Source organism: Hippocampus guttulatus, chromosome 11 (genome assembly GCF_054856545.1).
Source record: "Hippocampus guttulatus isolate MCC_2025c chromosome 11, RoL_Hgut_1.0, whole genome shotgun sequence".
Classification (NCBI taxonomy): Eukaryota; Metazoa; Chordata; class Actinopteri; order Syngnathiformes; family Syngnathidae; genus Hippocampus; species Hippocampus guttulatus.
The window spans coordinates 14,602,003-14,629,504 of record NC_141271.1 but is presented as its reverse complement, the minus strand read 5'-3'; the positions used below and the strand labels follow the sequence as shown (position 1 = coordinate 14,629,504).

At 42.5% G+C, this 27,502-nt stretch overlaps 4 protein-coding genes and 1 long non-coding RNA gene across 6 annotated transcripts in view; 3 read left to right on the top strand and 2 right to left on the bottom strand.

Annotated features, from left to right (window-relative positions):
* Positions 1–4,479, top strand: part of mgat4a (alpha-1,3-mannosyl-glycoprotein 4-beta-N-acetylglucosaminyltransferase A) — a 29,677-nt gene extending 25,198 nt beyond the window's left edge. Inside the window, exons 13-16 of the mRNA XM_086124074.1 lie at positions 607–685; positions 950–1,010; positions 1,913–2,025; positions 2,116–4,479. Of these exons, the coding sequence (XP_085980200.1) occupies positions 607–685; positions 950–1,010; positions 1,913–2,025; positions 2,116–2,142 (280 nt within the window). The 3' untranslated portion in view covers positions 2,143–4,479. The remainder of the gene's footprint in view (positions 1–606; positions 686–949; positions 1,011–1,912; positions 2,026–2,115) is intronic.
* Positions 4,480–5,279: 800 nt separating this feature from the next.
* coa5 (cytochrome C oxidase assembly factor 5) lies at positions 5,280–6,364 on the top strand. Its single transcript, XM_086124076.1, has 3 exons — positions 5,280–5,500; positions 5,842–5,925; positions 5,998–6,364. The coding sequence occupies exons 1-3, from the start codon at positions 5,399–5,401 to the stop codon at positions 6,037–6,039; spliced, it is 228 nt and encodes a 75-aa protein (XP_085980202.1). The 5' UTR covers positions 5,280–5,398; the 3' UTR covers positions 6,040–6,364.
* Positions 6,365–6,480: 116 nt separating this feature from the next.
* LOC147198263 (inosine-uridine preferring nucleoside hydrolase) lies at positions 6,481–11,211 on the bottom strand. Its single transcript, XM_086124075.1, has 7 exons — positions 10,934–11,211; positions 9,818–9,882; positions 9,490–9,677; positions 8,876–9,055; positions 8,520–8,631; positions 8,299–8,435; positions 6,481–7,723 (listed from the first exon to the last, which is right to left on the bottom strand). Exons 1-7 carry the CDS (start codon positions 10,975–10,977, stop codon positions 7,376–7,378), a joined length of 1,074 nt encoding a protein of 357 aa, XP_085980201.1. The 5' UTR covers positions 10,978–11,211; the 3' UTR covers positions 6,481–7,375.
* Positions 11,212–11,818: 607 nt separating this feature from the next.
* On the bottom strand, positions 11,819–27,207 carry inpp4aa (inositol polyphosphate-4-phosphatase type I Aa). Of its 2 annotated transcripts, XM_086124073.1 has the most exons (24): positions 27,100–27,207; positions 23,841–24,085; positions 23,699–23,743; positions 23,209–23,327; positions 23,017–23,133; positions 22,848–22,927; positions 22,644–22,761; positions 21,665–21,755; positions 21,438–21,585; positions 19,955–20,085; positions 19,504–19,608; positions 19,199–19,307; positions 19,069–19,086; positions 18,508–18,679; positions 17,853–18,134; positions 17,626–17,773; positions 17,413–17,445; positions 15,521–15,693; positions 15,318–15,441; positions 14,336–14,603; positions 14,079–14,176; positions 13,889–14,001; positions 13,247–13,401; positions 11,819–13,147 (listed from the first exon to the last, which is right to left on the bottom strand). In XM_086124073.1, the coding sequence occupies exons 2-24, from the start codon at positions 23,968–23,970 to the stop codon at positions 13,015–13,017; spliced, it is 2,910 nt and encodes a 969-aa protein (XP_085980199.1). In that variant the 5' UTR covers positions 23,971–24,085; positions 27,100–27,207; the 3' UTR covers positions 11,819–13,014. The 2 variants fall into 2 exon arrangements, with proteins under 2 accessions (XP_085980199.1, XP_085980198.1); XM_086124072.1 differs by having other exon boundaries at positions 11,819–13,401.
* Positions 15,199–21,989, top strand: LOC147198262 (uncharacterized). Its single transcript, XR_015102301.1, has 6 exons — positions 15,199–15,427; positions 15,502–15,699; positions 18,520–18,660; positions 19,971–20,101; positions 20,661–20,839; positions 21,461–21,989. It is a non-coding gene; the product is annotated as an uncharacterized LOC147198262 (long non-coding RNA).
* Positions 27,208–27,502: the final 295 nt, after the last annotated feature.

The window sequence follows — 27,502 nt, the reverse complement described above, 5'->3', positions numbered from 1 at the left end:
GAGCGATGTCCCTTATAGACTCTCGCTGTGCTCATGAGACAAGATCTTATCAGGAGGAAGACGATTCTTTTGCTCCAGCTTCCGTCTGTGCTTGTTAGCAGCAACAAAAGCCCCTCGCATTTAATAAGCCCATCTACCACTTTGATTAGCAAGTAGGAGAAAGTACCAATCTTGAACCCCAAATTGTTTCCCAAGAGAATTACAGTATCAAGCTAGAAATGGAAACTATACTGGCGACTTGTCAAAACGTCTTACTGTGACATAATGATGAGGTTCGAGAAAGGACTTTAAATGACATCTTAACAAGACTTACATCTAATTATCCAAAGTAAACGTCACAATCATCATAAGATTATATCCATCAAATCTGTCATTCAAATGTGTTTAAAATGCCACAGACAGAGCAAAGCATTTTACTTCAGCATCTTAGCTTATCGTTTATAATGTGGTCACCTTTTGATTCAAAAGTCCCGTACCTAAAGTCAGCAGACACATTGAAATCTGTGGTGGTTGTCCTCACTTTATTTATTTTTGAGTCATGTGATAAGCCATGAACGGGGCACTGATTTGTCTCCATGTCAAATTCACAATGATTTTTGTTGGCAGGTTCCTGTTTCGCAGCGGTAACCAGGAACACCTGGGAGACAAGATGCAAAACACCACGGTGGAAATACTGCCCGTGTCCGTAAGAAAACACTCAGTCACACACAATCATGCACATACACCCTGCAATGTGCCCGATCATCACATTACACTGTTTGGATCAGTTGCTTTGATGGCTGCAACGTTATTGATTTGAAACTGCAATGTAAGCATGACAACACTGCCTGAGGCGATTGACTCATCGGTGATCATAGACCCCCCACGCGAGTGCCTATTGCTCAAATGACAAATCATTAACACTTGCTTTGACTCGGCTGTTGCGTAATTGAACTTTCCCTATTGTCAGGAACCTGGACTGCAGACCAAAGAGAAGTACAAACGAACCGAAGACCGCTTCTACAGGATCGGTATGTGTACATGCGTGTGTGTGCAAACACACGTAAACAGCACTCTCGGATGACACGCGCATCGATCACGCACTCGAAAAGTATCCATCCGTGCTATAAATTTGATTGGAAAAAAAAGTTAATATAAGTATAAGACAACGAGAACTACAGGTATACATTGTGTATTTCAAAGAACCACATAAATCTTTTTAGCTTAATGCTAACACATAATGGTAAATACAATACCATCGGGTCACAGTGTTGTAACAATTTAAGCACCTGATGTTGGAGCACGAACCGTGGAGCAACACATGCAGACCGATACATTAATAGACTGTATTCTTTATCCTCTGTGAAGAAAAGCTAATCTTACTGCAGTTTACTGAGCTTAGTCTGTACAGTTAATGAAGGTTTCATGGTGCTGACATTTTGATCCCGGAATAGATATGTTCCATTTCCATTGTTCAATGAGTTTTTTTCCCTATCTGTAATTTTCATTTTGGAATGTTTTTTTTTTTTAAAGTACATTTTGTGGTATTATTTTGTACTCTTCAGAATGGCCTAAAATATCCATCTATCATTTGCTCCGCCATTTATCCTCGTAGGTGAGCTGGAGACTATCCCAGCTGACTTTTGGCGTGACTGGTCAAATGATATTTGCTGGGCACATATAGACTAACAACATTTCACAACCACATCAACCTGGCATGCATGTTTTGGGCATGTGGTCGAGAGCAAGGCGTACTAGGAGAAATCCCACAGGAGCAGGGATCTGAGAATCTACATAGACATGAAAAAAAACCCACAATTTTTACCAAGCGCATGTCAAATGCTTTTTTTTAATGTTGTGACAATGTCAGATAAATGGCCTAACAATATTTGATATGTAATATTGCACTTGTACTTTGTGTTTGAACACATAGGTCAGTTTGAAAAGGGTGTGGCTGAAGGAGCTGTCGATCCTTCCTTCAACCCCATCCTGGCTTTGCGACTGTCCGTTCTCAAAAACTCGGCTGTTTGGACCATCATCAGTGAAGTAAGCGAATCACACAACAGACCGTACATGGTCTGTGTCACCAATGCCGCCTTAACTGTATTTGACAACATCCTCTCTTTGTCTTATCAGATACATATAAAGAGGATTGCAGGCTGACTTTGGGGCAGGGCAGCCTTGAATCATCAGCCCCTGGGAGATGAAAACCTTGCAGACTGCTCATGCTGGGGCGTCAGGGAACAGTGAAGTCATGAGCCCACTTGGAGCTCATTATTTTTTTCTTTTTCACCCTTTTCTTTTTGCGTCCCATCACTCTCTTACTTACCTCGTTAGTGAGAATGTGAATACTGCTGTCAGTAGGCAAAACAGCCGTGCCGTGCGACGGAATCATCCGACAATTTTGGAACACAATCGGGGAAACCTTTCAGATGAAGGAGGACAAAAATCATGACGTCAGTCACCTGGCCACTGTCCATGCTGCCAAACCACTCCCTTTCAACTCAATGCTGCCACTCTTTGGGCACGCTGGGGCATTGCACTCTTGACTAGCGCCACCAGCTGTTGCCCTTGATGGTGCCAGGAATGTATACCCGAACCCACAAATGAGGAAACACCGTTTTAAGACCAATACCAGCCCCAACTCAAAAAATACTCCATTACCTTTAGAAAAGAAAAATCCTGCCTGTCATCAATAACAGTTGGCTAAATTTTTTGAACAAAAGAAAGAAGAAGTGATGAAAGGCATCAAGTCTCTCATTGTCTGACGAGGATAGAAAAATCAATCAGACATTGCCTTGACGCTGTTTTTTTTTCCCAGAAGGAATATGCTGATAAATGAGTACAGTTACAAGGATCTATGAAGGTGACTTAATTTATTTGAAAATAAGCCTTTTAATTTGTACAAGAAGTAAAATATATTTTTGAATCTATTGCGAGATGTGTATGCTAGTGCGCCTTTTTGTTTTTACGCGTTTGTTTGTATACTGTGCATTTTCATGATTCTGATGGCTACACGGAAGCCGTCGCCCCATTTCATTACACTTGAAGCCGGTTGACATTATTATTTAAACGCAGAGAGATGACAACAGACTCCGTTTTGCGCACCAAAAGTGGAGAATTGTGCCTTATATCAGGTTCCCCTAAAAGTGTATCAGCTATTTCAATCACATTTGCCAACACCTCACTGGCTGCATATAGTAATATTCGCATAACTATTATTATTGTTGTTGTGAAAATAGCAGACAGTTCACTCAGTGTTTGATGTGACTACAAATAAGTGGTATCAGATTACATCCTAAACTGCTTTGCTTTGCACTGTGTATTCGTTGCATCACCGTTGGGACCAGTCTTTTCATTCTTCAATGACCATTAGGGCCATACTGAAGGGCGGTGGGTGCGTATCAAACGATGGGAAATCAACAATGAAAAGCAATGTCGTCACATTGCAGGACTAAAGTTGTAACATTGGGAAGAAAAAGTTAGAATATTTCAGAAGAAGAAGTTGTATTGTGGTTTTCGTAAAGGACAAAACACTGTAGTTTAAATGCAAAACAGTACAAGAGGAAAGTATTTCTTTGAGGATTTTTTTTCCCCTAACAAATACCGGGAAATGTCCAAATTCTGTTAATGCATCAGCCTTGAGTTCTGCCACATACTTGCAGTGGATAATGTTTTTGAATGTGTGTTCAAAACACTTTAATTCTGGTAAATTGAGGAGTTAATGGGTTGATTTCCATTTTATTTTAAAAAGTCCAAGTTTGGCACCTCATGCTCCTTTCAACCTTTTTCACATTTCAAAATTGACTGAAAAGACTTAGGTTGTCCACGCACATCTCTTTCGTGTTTTGTTTTGTTTTGGAACGGAATGTCATGACTACTGATCGTTTAAGAGTGCACCTTTTTGTCCGAGGGCTTTAATGGAGCATCCTCGAGTTCATTGTAAATACGAATATAAAAAGCAATGAAGCATCTGTTTCTGTCACTCTTCCATTTCACTTTAACTACTTCATTGAGATTCACATCACTTTTTTTGTTGTAACTTTTAAATGGCAGTGGTCTTTCTTCAAGGGGGGATAGAAGTGCCTTTTGGTGAAAATGGACAACTGTAACTGTGTTGTTTACACGCACGTGTTCATACTTGACAAGTTTTTTGTTTAGTTTTTTTTGGGGGGGGCTATAGCAGGCTTCTTGATTACACTCTCATCTGATGTTTGAACAAAACTTCTCGTAACATTTACTGGATTGTCTTTATGCCCAGAGATTGGACGAAACTGTTTGCACGTTGCAAAAGCAAGAAAACCCCGTGCGAATGTGTTCCTGGAGAGTAAAGACGGAAAACTATTTCAGGCTCGAAACACCCCTCCTTCCAAAACACCAATCGGTTTGTGTGCCTTCATCGTGTTATCCGTGTTGCCCGCCTCTGCTGAATTATTATTTTTTGACCTTTTTCATGGACATGTTTGAAATAAATAAGGAAACAAGTTCCTTTGAATGTCATTGTTTGTGTTGCGATTTTGTTCCACGCCCCCTCACCTAACCATTTTAATAAATGTACGCCAACGCCATCCAAGGATACATCTTACAAACATCTGTCTGCAGCTCGCAATCTCCATAAATCGATCACCACGTTTCTTGTTAGTAAATCAGGCAGGATCTATTGTGACTGTCATTTGCCTCATGCAGTGTGGCACATCTCGGCATAGTTGACCACGTGTGCCATTCATCCACAACCGTCCATGATGCCTCATGATGCAAGAATTTGAACACAGCATCCATACCAGTTCTTGCATGGCCAGCATAACGGACATACACCCATTAGGCATGGTTGGGATGCTGGGGAAGTCGACAGCACCGTTCCAGTTATTGTCAATATCCAGCAACCACAGAGCTATTGAGAGTAACCCAACATTCCAAAAGCCACAACAACCTGATCAACTATGCGAAAGAATTATGTTGCACACGAGCCAAACCATTCCACCAGTTACTGGTTGTCTGGGCCCCTTAAATGTATTAAAACTGCACATTGGGTACACCTGTTCATTAGTAATGCTCTGTAATCGGAATCTTATAACACATCTGTGATGTTTATAATTTCAGTAAAGCCGGTTTAAAATTGGAGCATGAACATTAGTATAATTCTGTTCAATGGGTGTGTGAATCTACCCTATTAGTTTTGGCCTAATTTTCATGCTTAACGCGGCCACGACAGAAAACTATGACAAATGAGGAAGTAAGCGTAAAACTACAACTGTACCCATGATGCACTTCTTCAGCTAGCTTTTCCGTTTTCCCGTCATGAAACGCACTTTGAAAATGGCGGCCGACCACTTTCACAACATAAATACCTCTTCGTTTATCGCGCCGTTGAGTTTATTTGGATTAATTTAATACAAGTGTTTTCAACGGAATTTTCACAATGCCAAAATATTACGAGGATAAAGAGGAAGACACACGAGCCTGTGCTGGCATTCGAGAAGACTTCAAATCATGTCTCCTTCAACACGACTGTGTCATTAAGGTAACCCTGACTTGCCTGTATTGTCCGCTTCTTTTTTTTTTTTGATTATTAGTGTAACATTTTGTGAGTATAAATCAATATGTATTAATACTTAAGTATTGTCTGTACCAAAATGACGGTAATTGGAAATATTCTTAGTGGCCAGCATGGTAGTGAATGTGAGTGTGAATGATTCTTTGTCAACTAACTACTAAATCTGTGCCCTATGTTTGCCTGGCAACCAGTCCAAGGTGTACCCCACCTCTCGCCCAAAGGATAGGCTCCAGATCACCGGCGATGATGACAGTGTTTTGTCCATATGCAAGTGTGCAATAAAAATATCTTCCTCTCTACCTTTTTAGGAGGGGAAGATGCCCAGTGAGTGCTTGAAGGAAGGTCATTGCAAAGCCCTACAGACGTCATTCTTTGAGTGCAAAAGGTCCATGGTGAGTTTGTAAAAACACTTGGCATTAAGCCCGTAAAATGACAACTCACATTCTCGCATTGTCCAAATGCAGCTGGACACAAGGTCAAGATTCAGAGGAAGAAAAGGATATTAAAGCACGAACATGGTATCACACAATTAAAGACTGCAAGGCCAACTGTGCCAGTGAAGCATATCCTTTTCCTCCTTGCTTGAACACGTCAAGACGTCAGGTAGCAAAGGACTGACATTTTTTTTTAAACGAACTATGCACTCTGGGCATGTATCAAAGTCTGGGAGTCAATCCTAAAAGAAAATCTGAAAAAAATTGTATTATTACAAAAAATATGACTTTCCTAGATAGCAATGACTTAACTCTTGTAATATTCTTGTCAATGTGGCCTCAATATTCCTTTGTGTGCTGCAATGAAGAATAAATGCAAATTGAATGAAACCAAAAATATGTTGACGTTATTCCTCTCACACCCTCATGTCTTCTTGAGGGTTTTTTTTTTGGTGTATATTTTGTGAAGTTTTAAAACAGGACTTTCTAGGAAATTCAAATAAAATGACAATGTGGGCTTATACTTTTAATTGTTATTAATAGCTAATGACATTCATCCATTCATCATGCACTGATCATGTTAATTTCTCACTGAAATTATCGACAATCATTTAACAAGATAGGAATACACAAATATCAAAATGCAGGACTTTATACATCTCTGCAAGTTTTGACATTTTCAACGAAGGAAATCACAATGTCCCATCACTGGCGCGCTGTACAGTAGAACTTTTCATGTGGTCCTTAGAATTGACCCGATGGGTACCCATGTTGTCCTTGGGGCTAAATAGTACCCGTTGGCGCTTTTGTTGTTGTTGTTGTTTTTTTTTTTTTTAAAGACAGTGCACATTTATCGGAGCAAAGAGGTATCTGTGTTTGCAGTATAGTATCGTCTCGCTTCTTCCCTCCTCCTTTGCCCCTAAGCTCTGAGAAGGAAGGGGGAAAAAGTACATTGGAGGTAATTAACTTAAAAGCTCGTTTACTGAACCCTGCATGCAGCCAATCACATTGTGCTCTGGTTAGACGACCCCCCCTACTCCCCCAAAAAAAGAAAATTCCCGGTGACGCTAATGTTAGCAGTTATTGAAACCTTCACTTTTTAAAACCATGTAGACTGGCAAACCGATAATCGCCCATGCCAAGACCAATAAAAATTATTCCAAAACGTTTTCCACCATTAATGTGACCTATAAGCTGTATGTCAGTTCTGACATGATGCACTTTGATCTCTTTGATTTACATCACAACATGGCATTCAATATGGGGTATTCATTCATTAAAATCCAACTGGGGTGTGTTTGCTTTTATCGGCATTGTATTAATTTGATTCAATAAGGATCCGATCTCGCTGTCAGAAGCTCTGTTGGAAAAGGTTGCCGTTGCGCTTTTGTCCTTCAAGCATTAGAAACTATTTCAAGGCCGCCATCATCATCTCCTTAAACTTCTCCAAGTCCACCTTTTTCATAATGAGAGCCTTGTGAGTCTTGTTGAGGATGCCCTGCGTATCCACCACCATCATACCCCGCGTGTGCATGCCCGTCAGCTCCACGCTGACCGGGTAGCAGTCGCTCTCGATGACAAACGTTTCATCCACGGCGGCAGCCATGGCGTAAGAGTCGCAGGAGACGAAGCCGCTGCCGCCCACCAACTCCTTTTGGACGCGCTTGCTGAGCGACGCCTCGATGCTGTGGCGCGAGATACGCGCCATGAAGCGAGCTTTGGCTGTGGGCTGTGCTAGCCAGGTGTCGCAGAACTCCTTTTAGAACATGCCAAGCAAAAAGATCCGTGTTCAGATGGTTGTATTCATGTCATCCAATACAGCACATTTACATGGAAAACGCGTCTCTACTTAGAACATTTTCTCATGAATAATTTTTTTTCCAGATCCGATTAATTTCGTAAGTAGAGGTACCACTGTAAAATTCGTGGGTTGTTCCATGCCAAATCAGGCCACTGGGTTCAACCATGCTGCTTTTGATTTTTGAACGAAACTTGGTGTACTTGTTGAGAGTGATGGCACAACACTAAATTTGACGTCAATCGGAGAAGAGGTTTGGGAGCAACGGCTGATGTTTTTTGGGCAAAAAGAGGCGTGGCTGCCTTTGTTTGAAACTTTGTATCTCAAGAACTACTGGGTCAATCTTCACAAATGGGAGACTGTTGGAATGGCAAGTCAACAATGATGCCAAATCGGCAATCATTTCCAAAATTGGTGCAGTTTAGTAACTTGACCTTTTGACCTAAAATGGATTCTTATCTGATTTGGGTGTTGAATTTATGGCTATGTTATAGAATGTTTGGTACGTGAAGGACCTGTTGTTAAATGCTCACCCAGGACAGTTTGCTGTAGCAGGTAAACTCCCAGCACGCCAAGTAGGTCGGACAACAGTAGTCATTCAGCACGATGTACGCCGCTTCCGGATCGGCTGTGAAGTTGAACTCTCCGCACGCTGAGGTGTTCCCTCGTGCTTCTCGAACGACAGCAAACGTGTCACTTCTAAAGCACTCCGCAGTAATCTATTACTTGTCGAAAGATGTGCTGCGTGACTGACATTCGGTGTTGCCTCCCATGATGTAGAGCCCTCGCAGCTTGCTCGGCAAGGACGGATCCAACCTCACGGCCAGCGCCAGGTTGGTGAGTGGCGCCGTGGCGACCAGTGACACCTGGCAGGGATGTGGGAGAACCACACACTGGTCATAATATTAGGTACACCAAGAGAACCAGAAGAACAACGTTGTTTTGAATGCTGAGGCAGACACATATTCAACTCCAGTGAATATGTATTCCCTCCCCCTAACCCCCTCCTGACTACACCTTTCAGACCGTCTGTGAAAAAGGAATTGTCCCCTGAACCTCATAATGGGTTGTGCAACCCTTGGCGGTGTACCTACTATTGTGGTCCCTCACCTCTCCTGGGTTCTCGTTGACGATTCTGATCATAGCCATCACGGCACTCTCCTCCTGCACCAGATCCACACTGGGAGCGTTCGGGTCGGGGGCGTCTCCGAGGCCATCCAGCCCATGGAAGTGGCTCGAATTAATTGAGTTGCCAACGAGGGGCTTGGCAGCACCTTTAAACACTGGGATCTGTCGCATGAAATAAAGCACTTAGGGGTTGACTAATGTATAACAAGAACAAAGTTGCCATGTTACAAGACAGAGTTGAAATATATTGGGGGTTTAAAAAAAAAAAATCTAAATATCATGAAAATCAAGTTGTACTTAAAAAAAGTCGTCTTTTTACAGAAAAGGTGCATTATAAGAAAGTCACAATATTTGAAGTGATAATACTTAACGAATAGTAATATTGCACAATAGTCCTACGTTCAATGTCCCAAAACAACTCGCGACTCAAGACTTCTGAAAAAGAAAATGTAACTGCTAATATTGCTGGTTGGAGGACAAGCAAATTATTGTCAGACAGTCTGTGACCTGTCACATGCGCGCGGTTAACTGCACTCATGTGAGGCTGCCGCTCTTCCATATCCTCATATTTCGAATTCAAACCAAAATGGACCCACATCCAGCCTATTGCAAGCTTGCAGAACACGCAGGGTGTTTCTGCACACGTTCTCCAACGTGGTGTTTCCGTGCACGCAGGTCACCCCCAGCAAGTCCACGTTGGGGGCGGCCAACGCTAACATGATGGCCTGCGCGTCATCCAAGCCACAGTCCACATCCACCAGCAGCTTCTTCCTCATCCTAGAGTCTTTTTTTTGGGGCAATTTAACAGGACAGTTACACAATTGTTGACCAAGCTTTTATGCTTGGAGAGCCAAGTATTTCTTTTAGTTGGTATTTGGTGTAAAAAAAAAAAATTGACAACCACTGACTTGAGCGCCCACTTACCTTTTGGATATGAAAATGAACTGAGTGTCCTCAGATATTGAAAACAAAGATCAGTTGTTCTTAACCTTTGGGCAGAAAATTTAAGAAAACAGTTTATAGCTGCTGTTAACAATAAAGCTACATGATTTACCCGGTAATGTCCAAAAAGTTTTAATTGTTACAAAAAATAAAGTATGGAATGAGAAGTATTCATTTTCATTCATTCATTTTCCGATCCGCTTATCCTCACAAGGGTCGTGGGAATGAGAATAAGAAGAGATAACCTTTATATGTCCCACATTGGGGAAATTTGCAGTTACAGCAGCAACATTGGGGTAGGGAGGGGGGGATAGAGAAGAAAAAAAACTGTGTTGCATGCACAAAATAAATAAATGTTTCAGAAAACTGTACACAGTATAAATATAAGTTGCATATATGCATCTTATGCATATATAAGGTGGTTGTGCTATTTGCAATGGTTACAGGTTTTCACGCATGTTAATTCAGCAGCCTGACGGCAGTCAGTAGGAACGAGCGGCGAGTAATACTTCATTAAAAAAAAGTCATCATGTTACGAGGATACAGTTCAAAATATCATGTCCCAAAAAGTCAATGATGGGAAAACGTTTTTTTCCCTGGGGGGAAAAAAATGTCATTGTACAATGAAACGAAACTTAAAATTTTAAAGTATGACCTCTATTTCCACAAAACTACATGTTTCAAGAAAAATACAGTTGAATAGCACATCAAAAGGGATACTTTTTAATAGTCATATTTTTCTTCTAAAAACTGTCATTGTATAATCGGGATAAAAGGCTGATTTTACAAGGGGAAAAAAAGACAAAGTTAGAATTTTTTTTCCAAGGAAATTATTGCCAAACCATTTAGCAGATTATGAAAACAGTTATGTCGTCAATTAAATGTAAAGTACAAATTAGAAATGTTTAAAAATGTTGATAATTTCTCTGCGTCTGATTTGGAAATCTCACGCAAATTTACGATTTACCCTCTTGGGCTTGTTTATTCGACCCAAATAATGAATGCACGGGCCGGTAGCACAATAGGAAACGCACAATGCATATAACGCAAACAATTCATCTCGTAATGTCGTGACGTATTTACGGGATTTGGGATTACCTGCGTGAAAGGCTGCAGCACAAAACGGCTGCGCTCAGGGCCATGCGGGGAGGACAAAATAAATAGAAGACTCACAAAGGGAAGAGTTCGCACTCGGTGTATTTTTCGAAATTGTAAGCACGTCGACGTTTACGTTTTTAAATTGACCAAGCCGGAGGTAGATGCACGCTTAAACAAGTTTGAGACATCTTAAAAATGACTAGTTTGCGTGTTTGAAAAATTAATAAAGTTACGTTGGGCTGCATTTTATGCAAGAGGATCTCCGTACTACATTGCGTCACTTCCGGTTGTTGCCTTAAAGGAAAACACCTTTCTTTTGCCGCACTCGACACTTTTCCGTTGTTATTCCCATTTTTTTTTGTTTTGGAACAGGCTCATGGTACTTTTAGTCAATAGATGTGAATTTATTACAATGTGAAAGTGATCACATCTGCTTTATCCTCTTAAATGGTCGCGAGTGTGCTGGAGCCTATCCCAGCTGTCTTTGGGCAGTCAGCGGGGACACCCTGAACCGGTTGCCAGCCAATCGCAAGGCACACATAAACGAACAACCACCTGCGCTCATTATCACACCTAGGGACAATTTAGAGTGTTCCATTAACCTGCCATGCATGTATTTGGAATGTGGGAGGAAACCGAAGTACCCAGAGAAAAACCCACGCAGGCATGCGGAGAACACGCACACTCCACGGAGGAAGGCCCAGGCCTAGTCTCAAAACTCGCACCTCTGCACTGTGAGGCGGACGTGCTAACCATTCACCACCCGCTATTGGAGAATATAATATTCAAATACGGCCAGACCTTTCAGGCAAACGTGTCAAATGTGTCCATATCCAAGAAGACAGGAAATAAACATTGCAGGCTACATATAATTTTTCTCACACGTTTTTGAGTTGACCATCTCTTTATTCAGCAGCCATTTTTACCAACTCTTCCACCCGTGTGCATGTAGCATACTCAATAATTTCAGTAACGTACATTAACATAAGTAGCTACAAGCAAAATAACTATGATTCCTAAAATAAAGTTGGCAGTGTTTGTTGATATAGGACAGTAAGATACACGGGGCCTGATATGGCAGCAACAGAAGAGGTGTGAAATCTCAGTACAATTTATGCTTGACTGCAGCAAAAATGCTTTTTTTTAAATCCCATGCACAATTTTTTATTTTTATTTTTATTTTTTTGTGTGTGCCACATTGTGCATAAGTGAACTGAATGTGGTGACTCAAAGCAATACATGCTGCATGGTTCTTATTCTGACAGTTAAAAGACACACCACAGTAGCTTCCGGTGTACAATCAAATAATACTCAATTCACAGCTAGTGCGCTGGGAACATTTCGTGCACCTGACACACAACCTTTGTTTTCCTGCACATTCACTAATTTCATCATCATTTGTGAGGAGAAAAAAAATATCAGTAGACTGGCTACGTATGAATGAGTATTGGGGGCGGGGGGGGGACTGCGAATTAAGGTGAGGTTTAAATTGTGCCATTTTGAGAATGATGTTGGATATTTTCAGGAAAGACGTTTTGAGAAAAGTATGTCTATTTTTGAAAATAGTTGAAAGAACTTTTAAAATGAGACAAAAGTGTTTTTTTTTAAGTCATAATGTGATGAGAATAACATCCAAGGATTACATGGGGAGATAAATGAAATCAGAGGAGCATGACTTACACGTGTGTGGGCGGATTTTGAAATTCACTTCTTAAAATTGGAGTTAAACGGAACAGGAAAAAAAATCTCAGGTATTCGACTGCAAATTAATGACTATCCTTGCGTGATTACGCCTAATCGTGTCGTGTATTTTTGTTTATTTTTTCTTTTCAATGTGGCACTTAACATTGCTTGGCTTTTGTACTTCAATTTGACAGGAAGCAAAACCACGAGAAAGCAACCTACAATAGCACTTGGACATAAATGAAACTCTTTATCAGTAACTAAACACAAACAACTCTGTGTGTGTGTGTGTGTTTGCATATGTGTGTGTGCGCGCGCCCGTGTGTGTGTGTGTGTGTGTGTGTGTGTGTGTGTACATATTGGAGGTGCTTCATCAGTCTTTCTACTTCATATGTCGGTTAGGATTCGACTTTCCCGTACGTGCCCTCCGGAGGGCGATACTGTTTGGGGAAGGCCTTGAGCTGGAGTGAGTTGAAGGCGTATTTGCGGCAGCCCACGTTCTTCATGGTGTTCTCCCGTCTGCAGCCCTCGCTGTTTGCACGAGCAAAACACATCAGAGCACAGGAGGTAAGAATCATAGTACAGTGCAGTACCACTGCATTCGTGATCAGCATTTGGCGAGCAACTGACCTGCGCATGCAGTCCAGAGCCTGGTAGAAGACCTGCGGCGCCAGAGCGTGCTCCTGCTGCAGGATGTGACACTGCTCCAGGGTCAGCGACATGGCCGTGCGGTCCTTGGCGCTCTTGCAGCTTGTGAAACGCACGCCGTTCAGGCGCCGGCACGCCTGCAGCCGATGCAGAAATAGAAGTCGGTAGACTCACGGGGCTGCTGCGAAATCTACTTGGTTGAATTCGGACAATGCTCGTCCTTTTCTGGGTCTCACGGAACAGTATCGAGTCTTTTTTTTTTTTTTTTCCACGCTCAGTATCGATTTTTCTGTTAGCGTTCACGTAATGCAAACGTAAGACATTTTTACGTTAGGGACAACGTTATAGTACACCACCAAAAAAAAGTGTATACACAGGTGCCCTCCGATGTCCAGCGGATGCAAATTTAATTGTTCTCGCTGTCACTATATGTTGCTGGCAGAGATAGATGAAATTGGACAGGCAGCCTTCCTGTTGAATTTTGAGCATGGATTATTGAATTTTATATATATATACTGTATATATATATATATATATATATATATATATATATATATATATATTTTTTTTTAATTGTCAAAATATGACTTCGGGCATGATTTTAAGAGGGCGGTGAGCACTTACCTCTGCCGCCTGCCACAAAATCTCCACGTTCTTGCTCTTTTTGGCGTTGACATTGTGACTGAGCTGTTTGAGCAGATCGGGCAGACTGGCGGTGCTACGCGAGCGAGGAAGACCTACGAAGATGACAGGAGGAGGAAGAATGGAGTTTGTGGAGTGGTGGTCTTTATGCTTGGAGGAAGAGTGGACTCACAATCTTCGGGCAGGACTTCTTTAAAGTGGTCGTAGTACAAGCTGAGGCGAGCCATGCTCTCGATATTGATTACCTCCTGCAGAGATGTGTCTCCGAACCTGCACACACACACACACACACACACACACACACACACACACACACACCAACAGACATATTACATGACCAATATCGCCATCAAATCTAAAAAGTCGCAGACTTTTTTAAAATTTTCATTCATTGTCTTATTTTCTTGAATTTTTTTAGGATGAACTTACTTCTCAGCCAGCGTTTGCTGCTCATTGATGCCTACGTTGAAGAGGACAGGCTGCACGCGCAGCAGCATGCCGTTCTGGATTTCCCGTGGCAGACTGTCGAAAATGGCCGCGGGGATGGGGACTCTGATGTTAAAACCGTTCCTGTTTCCCGTGATGACGGGCAGCATGTCCGGGCTGAAGGCCGTACTTGCTTGCGTGATTTTAAAGGTGACGTTCCTCAGGTCATTCACCCCAACGCTCATGTCCTCCAACATGGCAAGCTCCTCACCTAAAGGTGACAAAAACAAATGGATGTATGAACGCTTGTCACAGCAGTTCAGGAAACTGAGATTCCCTCAAATACATGCACACACACTCAATTTTATTTGATATCTTATGGTCTGGCGGTCCGGTGATCCGGTGGTTAGCGTGTCGACCTCACAGTGCAGAGGTACCGGGTTCAATCCCAGCTCTGTGGGGAGTTTGCATGTTCTCCCCGGGCCCGCGTGGTTTTTCTCCGAGTGCTCCGGTTTCCTCCCACATTCCAAAAACATGCGTGACAAGCTGATTGAACACTCTAAATTGTCCCGAAGTGTGAGTGTGAGCGCGGAGACTATCTCAGCCGTCATCGGGCAGTAGGCGGGGGACACCCTGAACCGGTCGCCAGCCAATCACAGCGCACACAGAGACGAACAACCATCCGAGCTCAAGCTCACACCTAGGGACAATTTAGAGTGTTCAATCAGCCTGCCATAAGGGTTTTTGGAATATGGGAGGAAACAGGAGTACCCGCAGAAAACCCACGCAGGCACGGGGAGAACATGCAAACTCCACACAGGAGCCGGGATCAAACCCACAACCTCTGTAATGTGAGGTCGACGCACTATCCACTCGACTAGCCCACCTACACACACACACACACACACACACACGCACACCCACACCCACATATAATATGTGCACTGGCTGAATACTGGTCTCGGCCACTACACTCACACATTACCGTAGGTGCTGAGCAAGCTCTCATACTGCACCAGCAGACCGATGGTGTGGAGCTGCTTGAGGAAACCCGAGTCGCACAGACTGTTCCTGAGCTTGAGGACGAAGCCGCAGGTAAGAGCCGTTAGCTGTAAAGCACATCGACAGAAATCATCATCCTCCTCATCTTCGTCTTGGTGCGGTTGTAGGCAGCTGCCGAGAACTGACGGTCTGGCAGAAGACGACGTCGCGGCGGTACTGCAGCGTGAGGCTCATGGCGATGGTGGGAGCGCTGTCTTGCATGAGGAGGAACACCATGGCCTTCTTGGCTTTGTCACTCATCAGCGAGGCGCAGTCGCTCAGCGTGGAGAGCAGAGGGTGCAGGGCCTCGGCCCACTCGCCTGCAGGTAAGAGGCAATGGTTGCTTTACGCTACGGTGTTGCTACCCCATTTTGGGGCACCCAGCCACAATTGCTTGTTGACAAACCTGCCTATTTGCGGATTGTGTGTTAGTTCTGAAATGCCACAAGATAACAGTAAAGCCCTGTCTAATACAAAAGTAGAGTTTGGCGCTATCTTGGCGCCAAGGAACTATGTTGAAGTAAAGGAAGGAGGTTCTATTAGACCAGGGGTGTCAAACTCATTTCACATGGTGGGCCACATACGGCCTCGGTTGATGTCAAGTGGGCCCGACCATTAAAATGATACCATACTCTGCTATAAATAACCAAAATAATATGTCTTTCCTTTGTTTTGGTCTAAAGAAGCACGAAAACATCAGGAAAATGTCGAAATGTAATGAGCATATCTTTTACAAAACATTTCATGAAGCACCTTAGATTTCATTCATATATATGGATTGCAACTGATCCCACTGATTGTACCAAGGCACAGAACTTTAAGAAGCGATTGGTACTGAAAAATAATAGGAATGCATTTTAAGATTAAACGAGATTTATAAAGAAAGGAATTTTTAAACCATCTACACACGTGCATATAAAATCTCAATTTAATCCCTGCCTACACTTTAGAAACTAAGCAGAGTGTTATTAAGTATGTAAAGAATAAAGTAATCGCATGACCTTGATAGCGTCTGCTGTGTTGGGTCTGTCTCAGTGACAGACTGAGGCTGCTGTTGTCTTCTTCCCTGATCAAAACAATGTTGTCTTCTACTCTGATCAAAACGGTGTGTCCCCTAGTGGATACTCCATAAATCACACCTTATTAAAACGATTCCTTGTCTTTTATGCATTTTTTCACTTTTAAATGATCCTGCGGGCCTGATCGAACCTCCTTGGGGGCCGGTTCCGGCCCGCGGGCCGCATGTTTGACACCCCTGTATTAGACAGACAAAATCCCATTGTAAATCGCGCTTGTCGCATTTATAAAGCTTTTTAGAAGGACATCAATCTCTCACAGATTTTATTTATTTACATTATTTGGGGATTTATTATGATCCTATTGTATACTTATTCTATGTATCTAGCTAGACCTGTGCTCCTCAATTATTTTCATTTATACGCCCGCCCAGGAAGTATAAAACCGTTTGAGCTCCCAGACTCTCCATCGCATGAAAATAGCATAATTTGTCTCTCTCTCTATATTTTTTTGATAAGTACACCATTTTATCCTTATCAACATAAAAGAAAACAAAAGAAAAAAATTGAAATTTGCTGAATAACTTTATCAACATTGTTTACACTCGCTGCGCGCGCACTCCAACAATGTGAGTGGCACTACCACCGACTGTATTGGATGTGTTATTACACATTATTCTTTCACAGTAAAAAGAAGAGGATGTACCTTGGGGTCACCCACCCCACCACACAGAAAAACGGATCCGGACAAAATCTTTCTGCCTCTACGCCCACAAAATAAATCCACGGAAGTAAATAACCAAGCACAGCGTAACGGTTAATGTTCATGAATGATGTGTTTTATACAGGATATTTAATAAACACCGGAGTTGACTTTTAACACAGCTTCATTGAGATCGGCCCTTTCTTTTCAATACGTACCCCCAAAGGTTCCAAAGAAAATACAATTTTGTGGTGCCCACTGAGATCTACCTCATAATGTATGCTTGATGCTGAATTTTATTGCCTTCATTCAGATCTTACCTGGTGATGATTTTTCCCGCTCGGGACTGCTACCTAGCAGTGAGAGAGAACAACACATTTTGTGGGCATGTGTCAGTATGTCTTTTTTTTTTTTTAATGGTTTCTTGCGTGATTATCTTGCACAATGTAAGATTTGGTTCAATTGTTATTCAGAAACAGTTTGATATTCTGTTCCTGGACCAGTTTCAGAATCAGAAAATATGAGAGGTTAACCTTTTTTTGTCTTTGTGGGGTCCTCACTTGCCAATGCAAACACGTCATCGGAACTGCTGTCACTCTGGAGCTGATCCCCACGCAGCAACCTGTCCACCCTCTGAATTACACACTCCAGACTCTTGTCCACATTCAGCCACACTTTCTCCTGCACACACATTACATACGATAAAGTCTCATCACGACGACACAAAATGGACACGAGAGGCCCGTGGACGTTCTCGTACCCACTCTTCCGTGTGCAAGTCAGCTTGCAATGAGGCCCGCTTGTTTTTAATCCCGTCGATGCTCTCTGGCGGCGTGGCGAGACGGGAGGGCGAGGTCGCCACCCGCGATGGGGATGATGGGTGGTGAGCGGGTGAGCGCGAGGGGGAGCGCGAGGAAGGCGACAGGGAGGATGAGGATGGGGACGGGCTGCCTTGCAGGGCGGACTCCGGGCGGGCGGCGGCAAGGGCGATGATGGCCGAGGACAAGAGCTTGGAGTCGCACGCGCTCACCAATTGACGAGTCTGAAATAGGCCAGCACACAGATTGCCGAAACTCATTTCAATTGTACTCAACCCTTTCATGCCCCCTGTAACCCGATAACGTGGTAAGCTGTCCATTGTAGTAACTGCTCTCCCCGAAAGGGTTAAATGTGCTATTATGTTGAGTAGAATCTCGGTCAAGGCTGTGCAAGTTTTGTAAAATGTTTACATTTTTACAACTGCAAACAATTCCTATATCGTCGCTCTGCTGAATGCACTGAAACCACACTCGACTCAACTGTCAATCAAATACCACGACGACAACCCGGAATAATGAATGTGACTTCATCGAGCGTCTTTCTGATACTTAATCTATTTACTTACAGAATGCCCAAATCCTCATGCTTCTACCCACCTTCTCTTTCAGGATGGCCAAAGTTCTCTCCACTGCGTTGGCCGAGCGCTCCTTGGCCGCTCTCGTCAGACGCTCGATGTAGTAGCACACTTGGGTCTTCAGTGTGTTAATTTGGCCGATCAGCTCCTTTGCTCTGACGACATCCTGCGGCTGGTATGCCATTCCTCTCAACCTGGCGGAATGATGGAGAAAAAAAACACGCCGATTTAACCCTGTATGACCTGACACATCAAAGAATAGCCAGAAAATTCAGATTTTTGGGAACTGCGGTGTTTATGAACCTTTATAACAAAATCCACAAAAATATTTTTGCTATATTATGTTATGAGATTTTTTTTGTATCACATTTTAGTAACCATTATGTAGATTCCATGTGAAATTACAATTTGGGGAAAATCATAATTTTTGGTCTGTATCAAATTTGATACAGACGATTTAATTGTAATACAAAGAATGCCTTACTTAATAAATATGCATGTAGCAAATATGATACGAATAGCATTATAGGGGGCGGGGGGTAAACAAGCGCCACCAAAGCGCCAGCGTCATCATCAGTCTCACCTCTCTTCATCGTAAGAGCTGGTGGTGCAAAAAAAAAAACAAACAAGAAAAAAAACAGGAAGAAAGGGTCAACTCTATCTCCAATTAATCAATTTGGGCGCACTTAATAACTGTGCTTCCTTCGTCTTACTCTTTTCTGGTCTCTTCAAGCTTGTGCAGGAGTTTCCTCAGGCCGCAGCCTTTGAAGCCTTGATGGTGTGCAGCGGGAGCGCCGTTGGTCACCACGTCATACGTGTGGTCTGATCGAATGACACGGGTGTAAAGGCTCAGTGACAACAACGGAAAATAAATAACATTTCTGTGAAAGTCCAACAAGATAACCCGTTCGGCTCACAGTCTAATAAGATCCAATGGAAAAGATGTGACAGAAATTCTATCGAAACCAAGATCATATTTTGTGAAATAGTGGATTGAGTATTGGGTCTGCAAGTTTACCATAGCCGGATTCTCCTTGTACTCTCATCCTCTGGATGTGTAAATTTGTCGGAATAAACTCCAACTTCCTCTCAGCTTTCAGTGTGCTCGATTTAAAAGAAGGTCCTGAAAAGGAGAAACGTTCTCATTTATTTCCGTTGGAACTCAATTGCCAACCAAAACATTTGCACCTAGCACAGCACAAAGAGTAAGAGACTCGTTGCTTATTTTATACAAGTAGCTCAAAACATAATATGGAGGCAATATATTTGAATGATGATCAATGTTCTAGTCTACTCAATCATTGATGCTCCAAAACGTTGTGTGCATCAAATTCAGGTCAGATCCAAGCAGGTTTGTTATGTAATTATTTCGAAGTTGAACAATGGGGTTTTGCTAAAAAAAAAAAAAGTTTACAATGGTTGGGGGCTGTGTTCCAGTATACAGTACACACTAAACTTGTGGTTTTTACCTTTGTACTCATGCAGGTCACTGATGGTCTCCTGATATGTGAGAATGATGGTCTGGTAATGAGTGATTATCTGCCTCCTGAGGTTCTCCCAGCACGGAGACAGCTCGCCCAGTTCTTCCAGTTCACACACCCTTTGTGATATTGAAGGTATACAGAAGCATGATGAGAAGCATTGTTATGCAACCTGGTCGAAAGAGTTAACTCTCAACAGTGGCGTTCCGTCAGGGCCAGCAAGGCCTTCTCTGCTGGCCTAAACATTCTCAGAAAAGTAAATTTAATAAATGTACTTTTCTGAGAATAACAAATTTAATTTAGGTTATTTTATTTTCATAAATATGTAAACAAAATCATTATCTGTATTCTTTACGTCATATTATTTCCACTTAGTGTCTTATTTTAAATAACATTGAGAGCCACTCGATAAATAACTTATTATGGTAGAGTTTTTAACCAATCATATTTCAGATAGCTTGTGTTGCCAGGTAAATTAAATTTGCTCGGGGCCTTCAGATTAAACAGAGCAGGCCCCTGTGCGCTGTAAATGAACGGGCACAGTCAACTTGCAATAGCCAATCAGATCACGACACTGGGGTTACGTCGACACTGGACGTGCGCGTTCGGTGATTGGATTAGCGCCTGCTAGAGGGAGCTGTTGCTGCATTTTGACCCAAAATGGCCGAAGGAGAAGACGTTGATCTGGTTGCAGGACTACTTTCCACACAATTTTCAAGACGGACCTTCCACTGGATTTACCAATTTAAGTTGTTTTACCAAGGCAGCAAGGAAACATCAGAGCACGGCTGGGCACTTACAAGCTACGGTGCGTTTAAAAACGTTTGGGGACACTCGCGTAGATCTGCAGCTCAGTGAACAGGCACTACATTGGTGAGTAAATGAATTTTATCTTACATTTCTTCTTGTCGTTTTATTTCGTGACCATTAATACTAACGAATTTTATTTTATTTCGTTAGTATTAATGGTCACGAAATAAAATGACAAAGATACAAAAATGTATCAAATAAATCAGCTCACCTGCAATTTATAATGCCGCATTGTAGTCAGCTTCGTGCACTAAAATTCGTTCAATCTCAGCTGCTCAACATTTTCAGTTATTTGCTGTTGTATAGCCTATTCTCAAAATGCAAATGATCTGTTAATTTTATTTTCAAAGAATAGTTTGTTTTATTGTGTGGTTGGTGTCTTATATGAAACCGCGGCATTGCGCAATTTATTGGACAGACTGGTTTATGATCACACAGCGTAATCTGGGTGGCATTTTATTTAGTATTTTTTAAATCTTTTTATTTTTGACAATATCTGTAAATTTAGTTTCCTGCTCTTAATTGTGAATGCATACTTGATGGGTTTTAAATGCACCTGAAATTAAGTGCTGCCTGACGAGCCTAAATAGTTGTCATGTATGTGACGTCACTGAAGGCCTAAGGTTGAAATGCACGGCCCGCCACTGACTCTCAACGATACCTAACGGCGTCTTCTTCCAACAGCAGCTTCACAAACTGTCGAGGGATTTGCAGGGAGAGCACACTCTCAGCCATCTGCTCCAGGACGCCGAGATGGTTGCCGTCCGTGGTGGGGAAACGGTACGTCTGGGACATGACGCTTCCGAACACTTGAAACGACCGGAAACGTAACCGGCGTGACGCTGTAGAAACTTTCTTGAAGTTCAGACGCTCGCCGATGGTACTCACCGGCCTTAAGCAGGGGATCTTTACACAGGGATGAAGACTTGGACTTGATGCCTTTGGATTCAGTCAGGCTTTCGTCAACTGGAAGGACCATCTGGAATCGTGTGCCGGTGTTAATCCCGACATGACTTTTCATTGCTACATAATGAAACAGCAAAAGTATACTGTACCTAGTCAGACGTATAGATATTTAAATTAGCGGTATGGGTACTGATTCAGCTCCTGTATTTAAGTAGACGTAAACGGATAGACACCGAAATGTACTAAAGCACTAAATAGTACAAAGGTAAAAAGTAGAATTTGATCATAAATTATACACAATACCCGACTTGATATCTTGGCACAACAAAACAGAAATGTTTGTTGTTGTTTGTTTTTTTTGTTCACCTCACTGCTCATGCTTAGGACAGAAATCATCTGAGAGAGCTAGCTAGCATTGTCTTGGCTGTTATGCTACTGTACCAAAACAACATGTTCACAAAGCCTTTCTAATGTTGTGAATTGATGAGCAAAAAAAACTATATTAGCTAATAATTAACAAACCAAGAAATACACATTCTGTGTTTTTCAGTTTAGATGGAGACGTTTTTAACACTAGCTAGAAGTTTGTGGTTTTTAGCCTGACGCAAGATACGGCACATTTCTCTCAAAGCATTCTTGTTACTGACTTAAGATTTCAAGATCATCTCAACCGCGGTTGCCTTTACCTCTCTCTTTTTTTTCCCCGTATATTTTATCATTATACAATAGTACGCCGCCTATTTTGACAGTAAAGAGTGGAAAGTACAGATATCTGCTTTCAAATGTGAGGAGTAAATGTGACAAGTCGTCAATACTCAATCATATATATATCAGATATCACTCCGTAAATTACAGATACTGTATCTGAAAAATATCAGTACGGTCCCAAAGTATTTGTACTTTCTTACTTGCCACCAGAAATAGTCAAGGGATCACAATTAAGCGATTCCTGCCCACTCACCCTTCCATTAACAGTGTCTCCTCGCTGTAGTTTGGCGACTGGCGCCCTCTGCTCGCGTTTCTCCTCAATCTGCCAGGCAATGACTGTGAGATTGCCCACTCGCTCATTCTCGGCCGACCTGGAAGTAAACTCAATGAGCGAGATCCCCAATCCAGCTGGGGGTTGCTGGAGGAGGAGCACGCTGAAGAGGGGGTTGGGGGTTACCTGAGAGTGAGGTGCAGGCGGTGGTGTTTGTCCTGCAGGAGCTCCTTCAAAGAAAATAGGGCCGAGCCGAGCATGTACATCTGGTCGATACGAGACACAATTGGTATTTAAGAGGGTTCACCAAAGGGGTTGGTTTGATCGTGACACAAAGATTCCGCATGTGACTTACGGTGCCCTGGGAACGATCCTTCACGTCGTAGACGCAGAGCTTGACCTGGGTCTGCTGGGTGATCAGAGAGTCTTGGAAGAAGGCCACGCTGCTCAGGAAGATGGGGTTACTTGTCCCCTGTGGGCAACACGGAAGGCTTAGGTTGCTTCTCCATAACAGCATTAAGGAAAGACGTGTGTGTGTGTTCTATACCTCAATTATTTCCGTTTGAGAATGTTTGGTCCAGAAGGCCTGAGGGGGAGTGGTGCAGCTGACAGCCACAAAACTGCTGGGCTTACGGTCGACAGTCGGTGTGATCAGTTCACTGCAGACTGGAGGAAACAGGAAGTCGGGGAGCAGTCACTCATCCTTGATTATATTGCTCTCACATAAATGCATTTTCAAATGTTTGTAAAACAAACAATTGAGCTGCGGTGAGTCTCGAGTAAGATCACACTGTTCTGGACCAGGTTTGAGCAATTCATCGTCCTCTGGTGCAAATCTAGAGTGAGTCCCAAGTTCTGAGCTATATGATCCGAGTCTCCTCATAAGTCATTTGGTTCCAAACAACTACAACAAGAGAAATGATTTGATTGTTATCGTTAGTTAGCCCCCAGTCATTTGATTTGGTCCCTGTTTTAAGCAAGTCACTGGTTACTTGGACCTTCGATTAAAAAAAAAAAAAAGTGTTGTGTGGTCTTACCCAAACTGAACTCTAACACCAGCTCGTCTGGGTCCTGACTGTTGCCTGTTGACAGAAGAGGAAGAAGAGCTCGGTTGGAATACCTTTTTTTTAAATCATCAACAGAGCAAACATGTTACCATGGATACGGTCTCATGGTTACCTGACAGAGCTAGCCCCATCATCTCCGATGAAAGATCAAACGTGTTGGCCCGGTAGACTGACCACGGCCTGTGACGTGGGCTGCGCTCTTTCCCAGACATGGACGGGTCACGGCGGGGCTGAGGATGCATTCTTTTTGTTGTTGTTGTTGTTTTTAAGGAGCCCTGAAGAAATCTCAAGTGAACCGAGAACCTGAATTCCCCTCGCGATATGGGTCCCTCAGTCTCGGCAGTCACATATGAGTCACTAACGAAAGGCAAACAAGAAGAGGAGTGGGGGTTAGTCCGATGTCGCCATAGAAACAGATGAGATAGACAACTAATGATAATGATGCTGACATCATCCTCTCACACAGCTGGCTGCATTTAAATTGACACAATTATCTGCTTGCACGCACCGACTCTGTTGATGTGCTAATGTAGGCAGTGGCAAACTTTTCCCAGTGTGAACTCTCACACGGCTAAAAATACACCTGCTCCTTGCTCATGGTAGAAGGCGGAGGATGTTTATTCCACACACCATTCCCACAAAATTGCAAGCATAGAATTGTCCAAAATAGATGCCAGGTGTGTCGCAATAAAAAAACAAAAAAAACAATGGAGTCTTATGGGGTAATACAAGTGTAGATGTGACACCTGCTGTCGGAATATTTCATTCACTTTTGAATGTTCATAAAATAAATTTTAATACAAAAAAAACTAATTGGAAGATTACAACTAGTATTCCCTTAGGAGCAAGTTTTTTTTTTAAAATCAAATCATCTTTGTTCAACTACCACATGTACTAAAGTGCCTCCTACAGCATTGGGGGAAACCACATAATATAGCAATACATTTTAATACAGTATAAACATATAAATTTAAAGGTATTGGAAAAATTACAGTAAAATAAATCAAATAATAATTCACTATTCCCCAACTATCATTTTGTACCGTATTGCTATTATTACAAAATAAATGAATGAATATCCAACCATTATCTGAACTGCTTAACACGTTAAATAGTAATGGTTGCTGTCTACATGCGAAACGGTAAACCACATTGTAAAATCCTCAAAAGTATATTTTTTAACCATTTTACTGTCCATCCCATTTTCTGTCCAGATCCAGATGACACGTTTGGAATCCTGTAAATGCATCAACAATATACAGTATTTATGTGACGACACTAACAGAAAGGGATGAGCCATATACGTGTGTAGGTCGCTGTGGATTCATGCGTGAGAGCATCCGCCACGGCGCTCTATTTTTGCTTGAGTCTGTTTTGACGTCACCCGCCCAAGCCAACACATGCTGCTCTTCTGCCCAGTCACAGATGACAAAGGCATTAGTACGGCTGCTGTATCCCTCGTTAGGGTGTGTGCTTGTTTTGTAGGCGTTTATCACGTCATCACGAGTCGGGGGTGCTGTAGCATCCCCCGAGAGAAGCTCTGAAGGAGTGTCACAGTTGGTTTGTTGCGGCGACACGGGGAGTCAAAGATTACCGCAGCTACATGTGTTTGACAACCACCATCATTCTCAGCTGCATGCGGCGAGCTTCGACATCATGTCATTCCCTTATTTGGCACCCCCACCTTGCAACCTAACAAACATGAGTAAAGGGGATGTACTTGCAGGCGGCGGGGGGGGGGGGGGGGGGCACTGTAGCAAAGTGGAAAGTGCGCAGTTATACAGTTGAGCTAAGGCTCAGCAAGTAACATTAGTAGTCCACGATGGTGCCTTTATTGACAGTAGTTCATTTCACATTTGGGCGCCTTGAAGCTTCCCTTCCCGCTGCTCTCATGTGAGCCCCCTGCTGGAAGACTGCGGGTGCAGTCAGAACCAGCTGTTCCATCAAACGTAGGCTTTTCAATTTAAATACATCATTTCCCAAGAACCTCCCGAGAAAACATTCTGACAGGAGGCCTCACACATTATCGACGTCACAGCATCACAGTGCGTCACTCACGGATTCACAGACTATCAACAGGCCTCTCGTGGCTGAAGCCGGTGGGAAGCCATTTTACGTTGTCCCTGTTGCTGACAACTGTTTTGTTTGTTTTTTCACTGAAATAATTGGTCGTGTTTTATGCTAATATGCCTATGGAATAATAAGAAGCTATCAAAGAATAAACTTCACTTTTTGCATCGACCTTTCAGAGTATATTATCTCAGTATCGTTTCGTCTGACTGACAGAGGTTAAGTTTACATATTACAGGAAAACTTGTCACATTGGGCTTCGATTTCATTTCATTGTTGATGGTTCGGACAAAATGAAATAGACGAATCTTTGAGTAGAATTCAGAGTAGACCTCATACGAGAAAATTTTAAATTGCATTCTTACTAATGAAATTTCCATGTTGCGGTATTGTATTTTTACCAAACTGAAATAAATGTAATTTCAATTTTTTTTAAAGCATTCCACATTTTCCACAAAAAAACAAAACCACTTAATTTAACCGCAAAATTACACATAATTGTCACCTCAAATCCAACATTTCCCTGGCAATTATCTTTTTTCCCCAAAATGTTCAATCTTTAAATTCTACTTTTTTGAGGAATGCCACACACATTTCACTTGAGAAAAAAAATCCCAAATCAATGGAGAAAAATCACTAATTTCTACATTTCCATATGGCATATCTGTTCTTATATTTCAAATTCATTCATTTCAGTTGAGCATCGGCTCTTCGGCATTCAAACACGATTCCAACAAAAATTTAAATTTCTAAAGTGTTTCACAATGCAGAGCAGACTGGATCAAACGTCCTCACGGGCTGTATATGACCCGTGGACCGCAGGTTGCCCACCTCTGCATTATAAATGCACTGTTTGACTGTCGTACCCTTAAAGATGCTACTCTCACAGCACAACCCTTTTTTGGTCCATCCTGAAGGAGTCAAACGCGCCACATCCGGTTGTAAACACAATGAAAACATCCCCTTTTCCCCTCCTCATAATCCACAGCCAATGGCCTGCATTTTAATCCCGCATGAAACATGGTGTGTCATCCCGTCTGTTTACTTGGATGCTTGCATCACTTGCACGGCTACTGTGTGTGCGTGCGTGTGTGCGCAGTGTCACACATTCACACAACAATATTCTAGAAATTGGCGTCATGATGTCTGCTGATGATTAGAAATAGGAGAAGGAGAAGGAGGGAGCGTGAGCACAGATAAAACCAAAAAAAAACCCAAATCGAAATTAATTTAGCATCAGCACCTTGTCGCGCTGTGTGCCTGACATCATCGGGGAGGACATGTAAATTAAGAAATCTGACCTTTGAGAGAAGCAAGTGGAAGAAGAAGACGTGTTATCATCGTGAGCCGAACAGTGCTGCTGTCATCCTGGCTGCTCGACGGCGTCTGCAAGCTACACGAGACTCGCCCAGGCTCCCTCTGACACACTGCAGGGACTCCTTAGTCCCACTAGAGGGAGCTAAAAGCCTGTTCTGACTCACTAACTTGCTTCTCGAATAATAAATAATTATAATATGAGAAAGGGATTTAGTTTTGAAATGGGTCAACTTTTGGGAGCGATATGGGTTTTTGCACGTGATCTATGGTGGTGCGCTAAACTATCAAGGTTATTTTGTCAAAAACACGAGTGAACGCAAATGTGCCAAAACTATTGAGAAGGGTCTTTCCCTTTTTGGCGCTACTGATTCCTCATACGGGAAATGA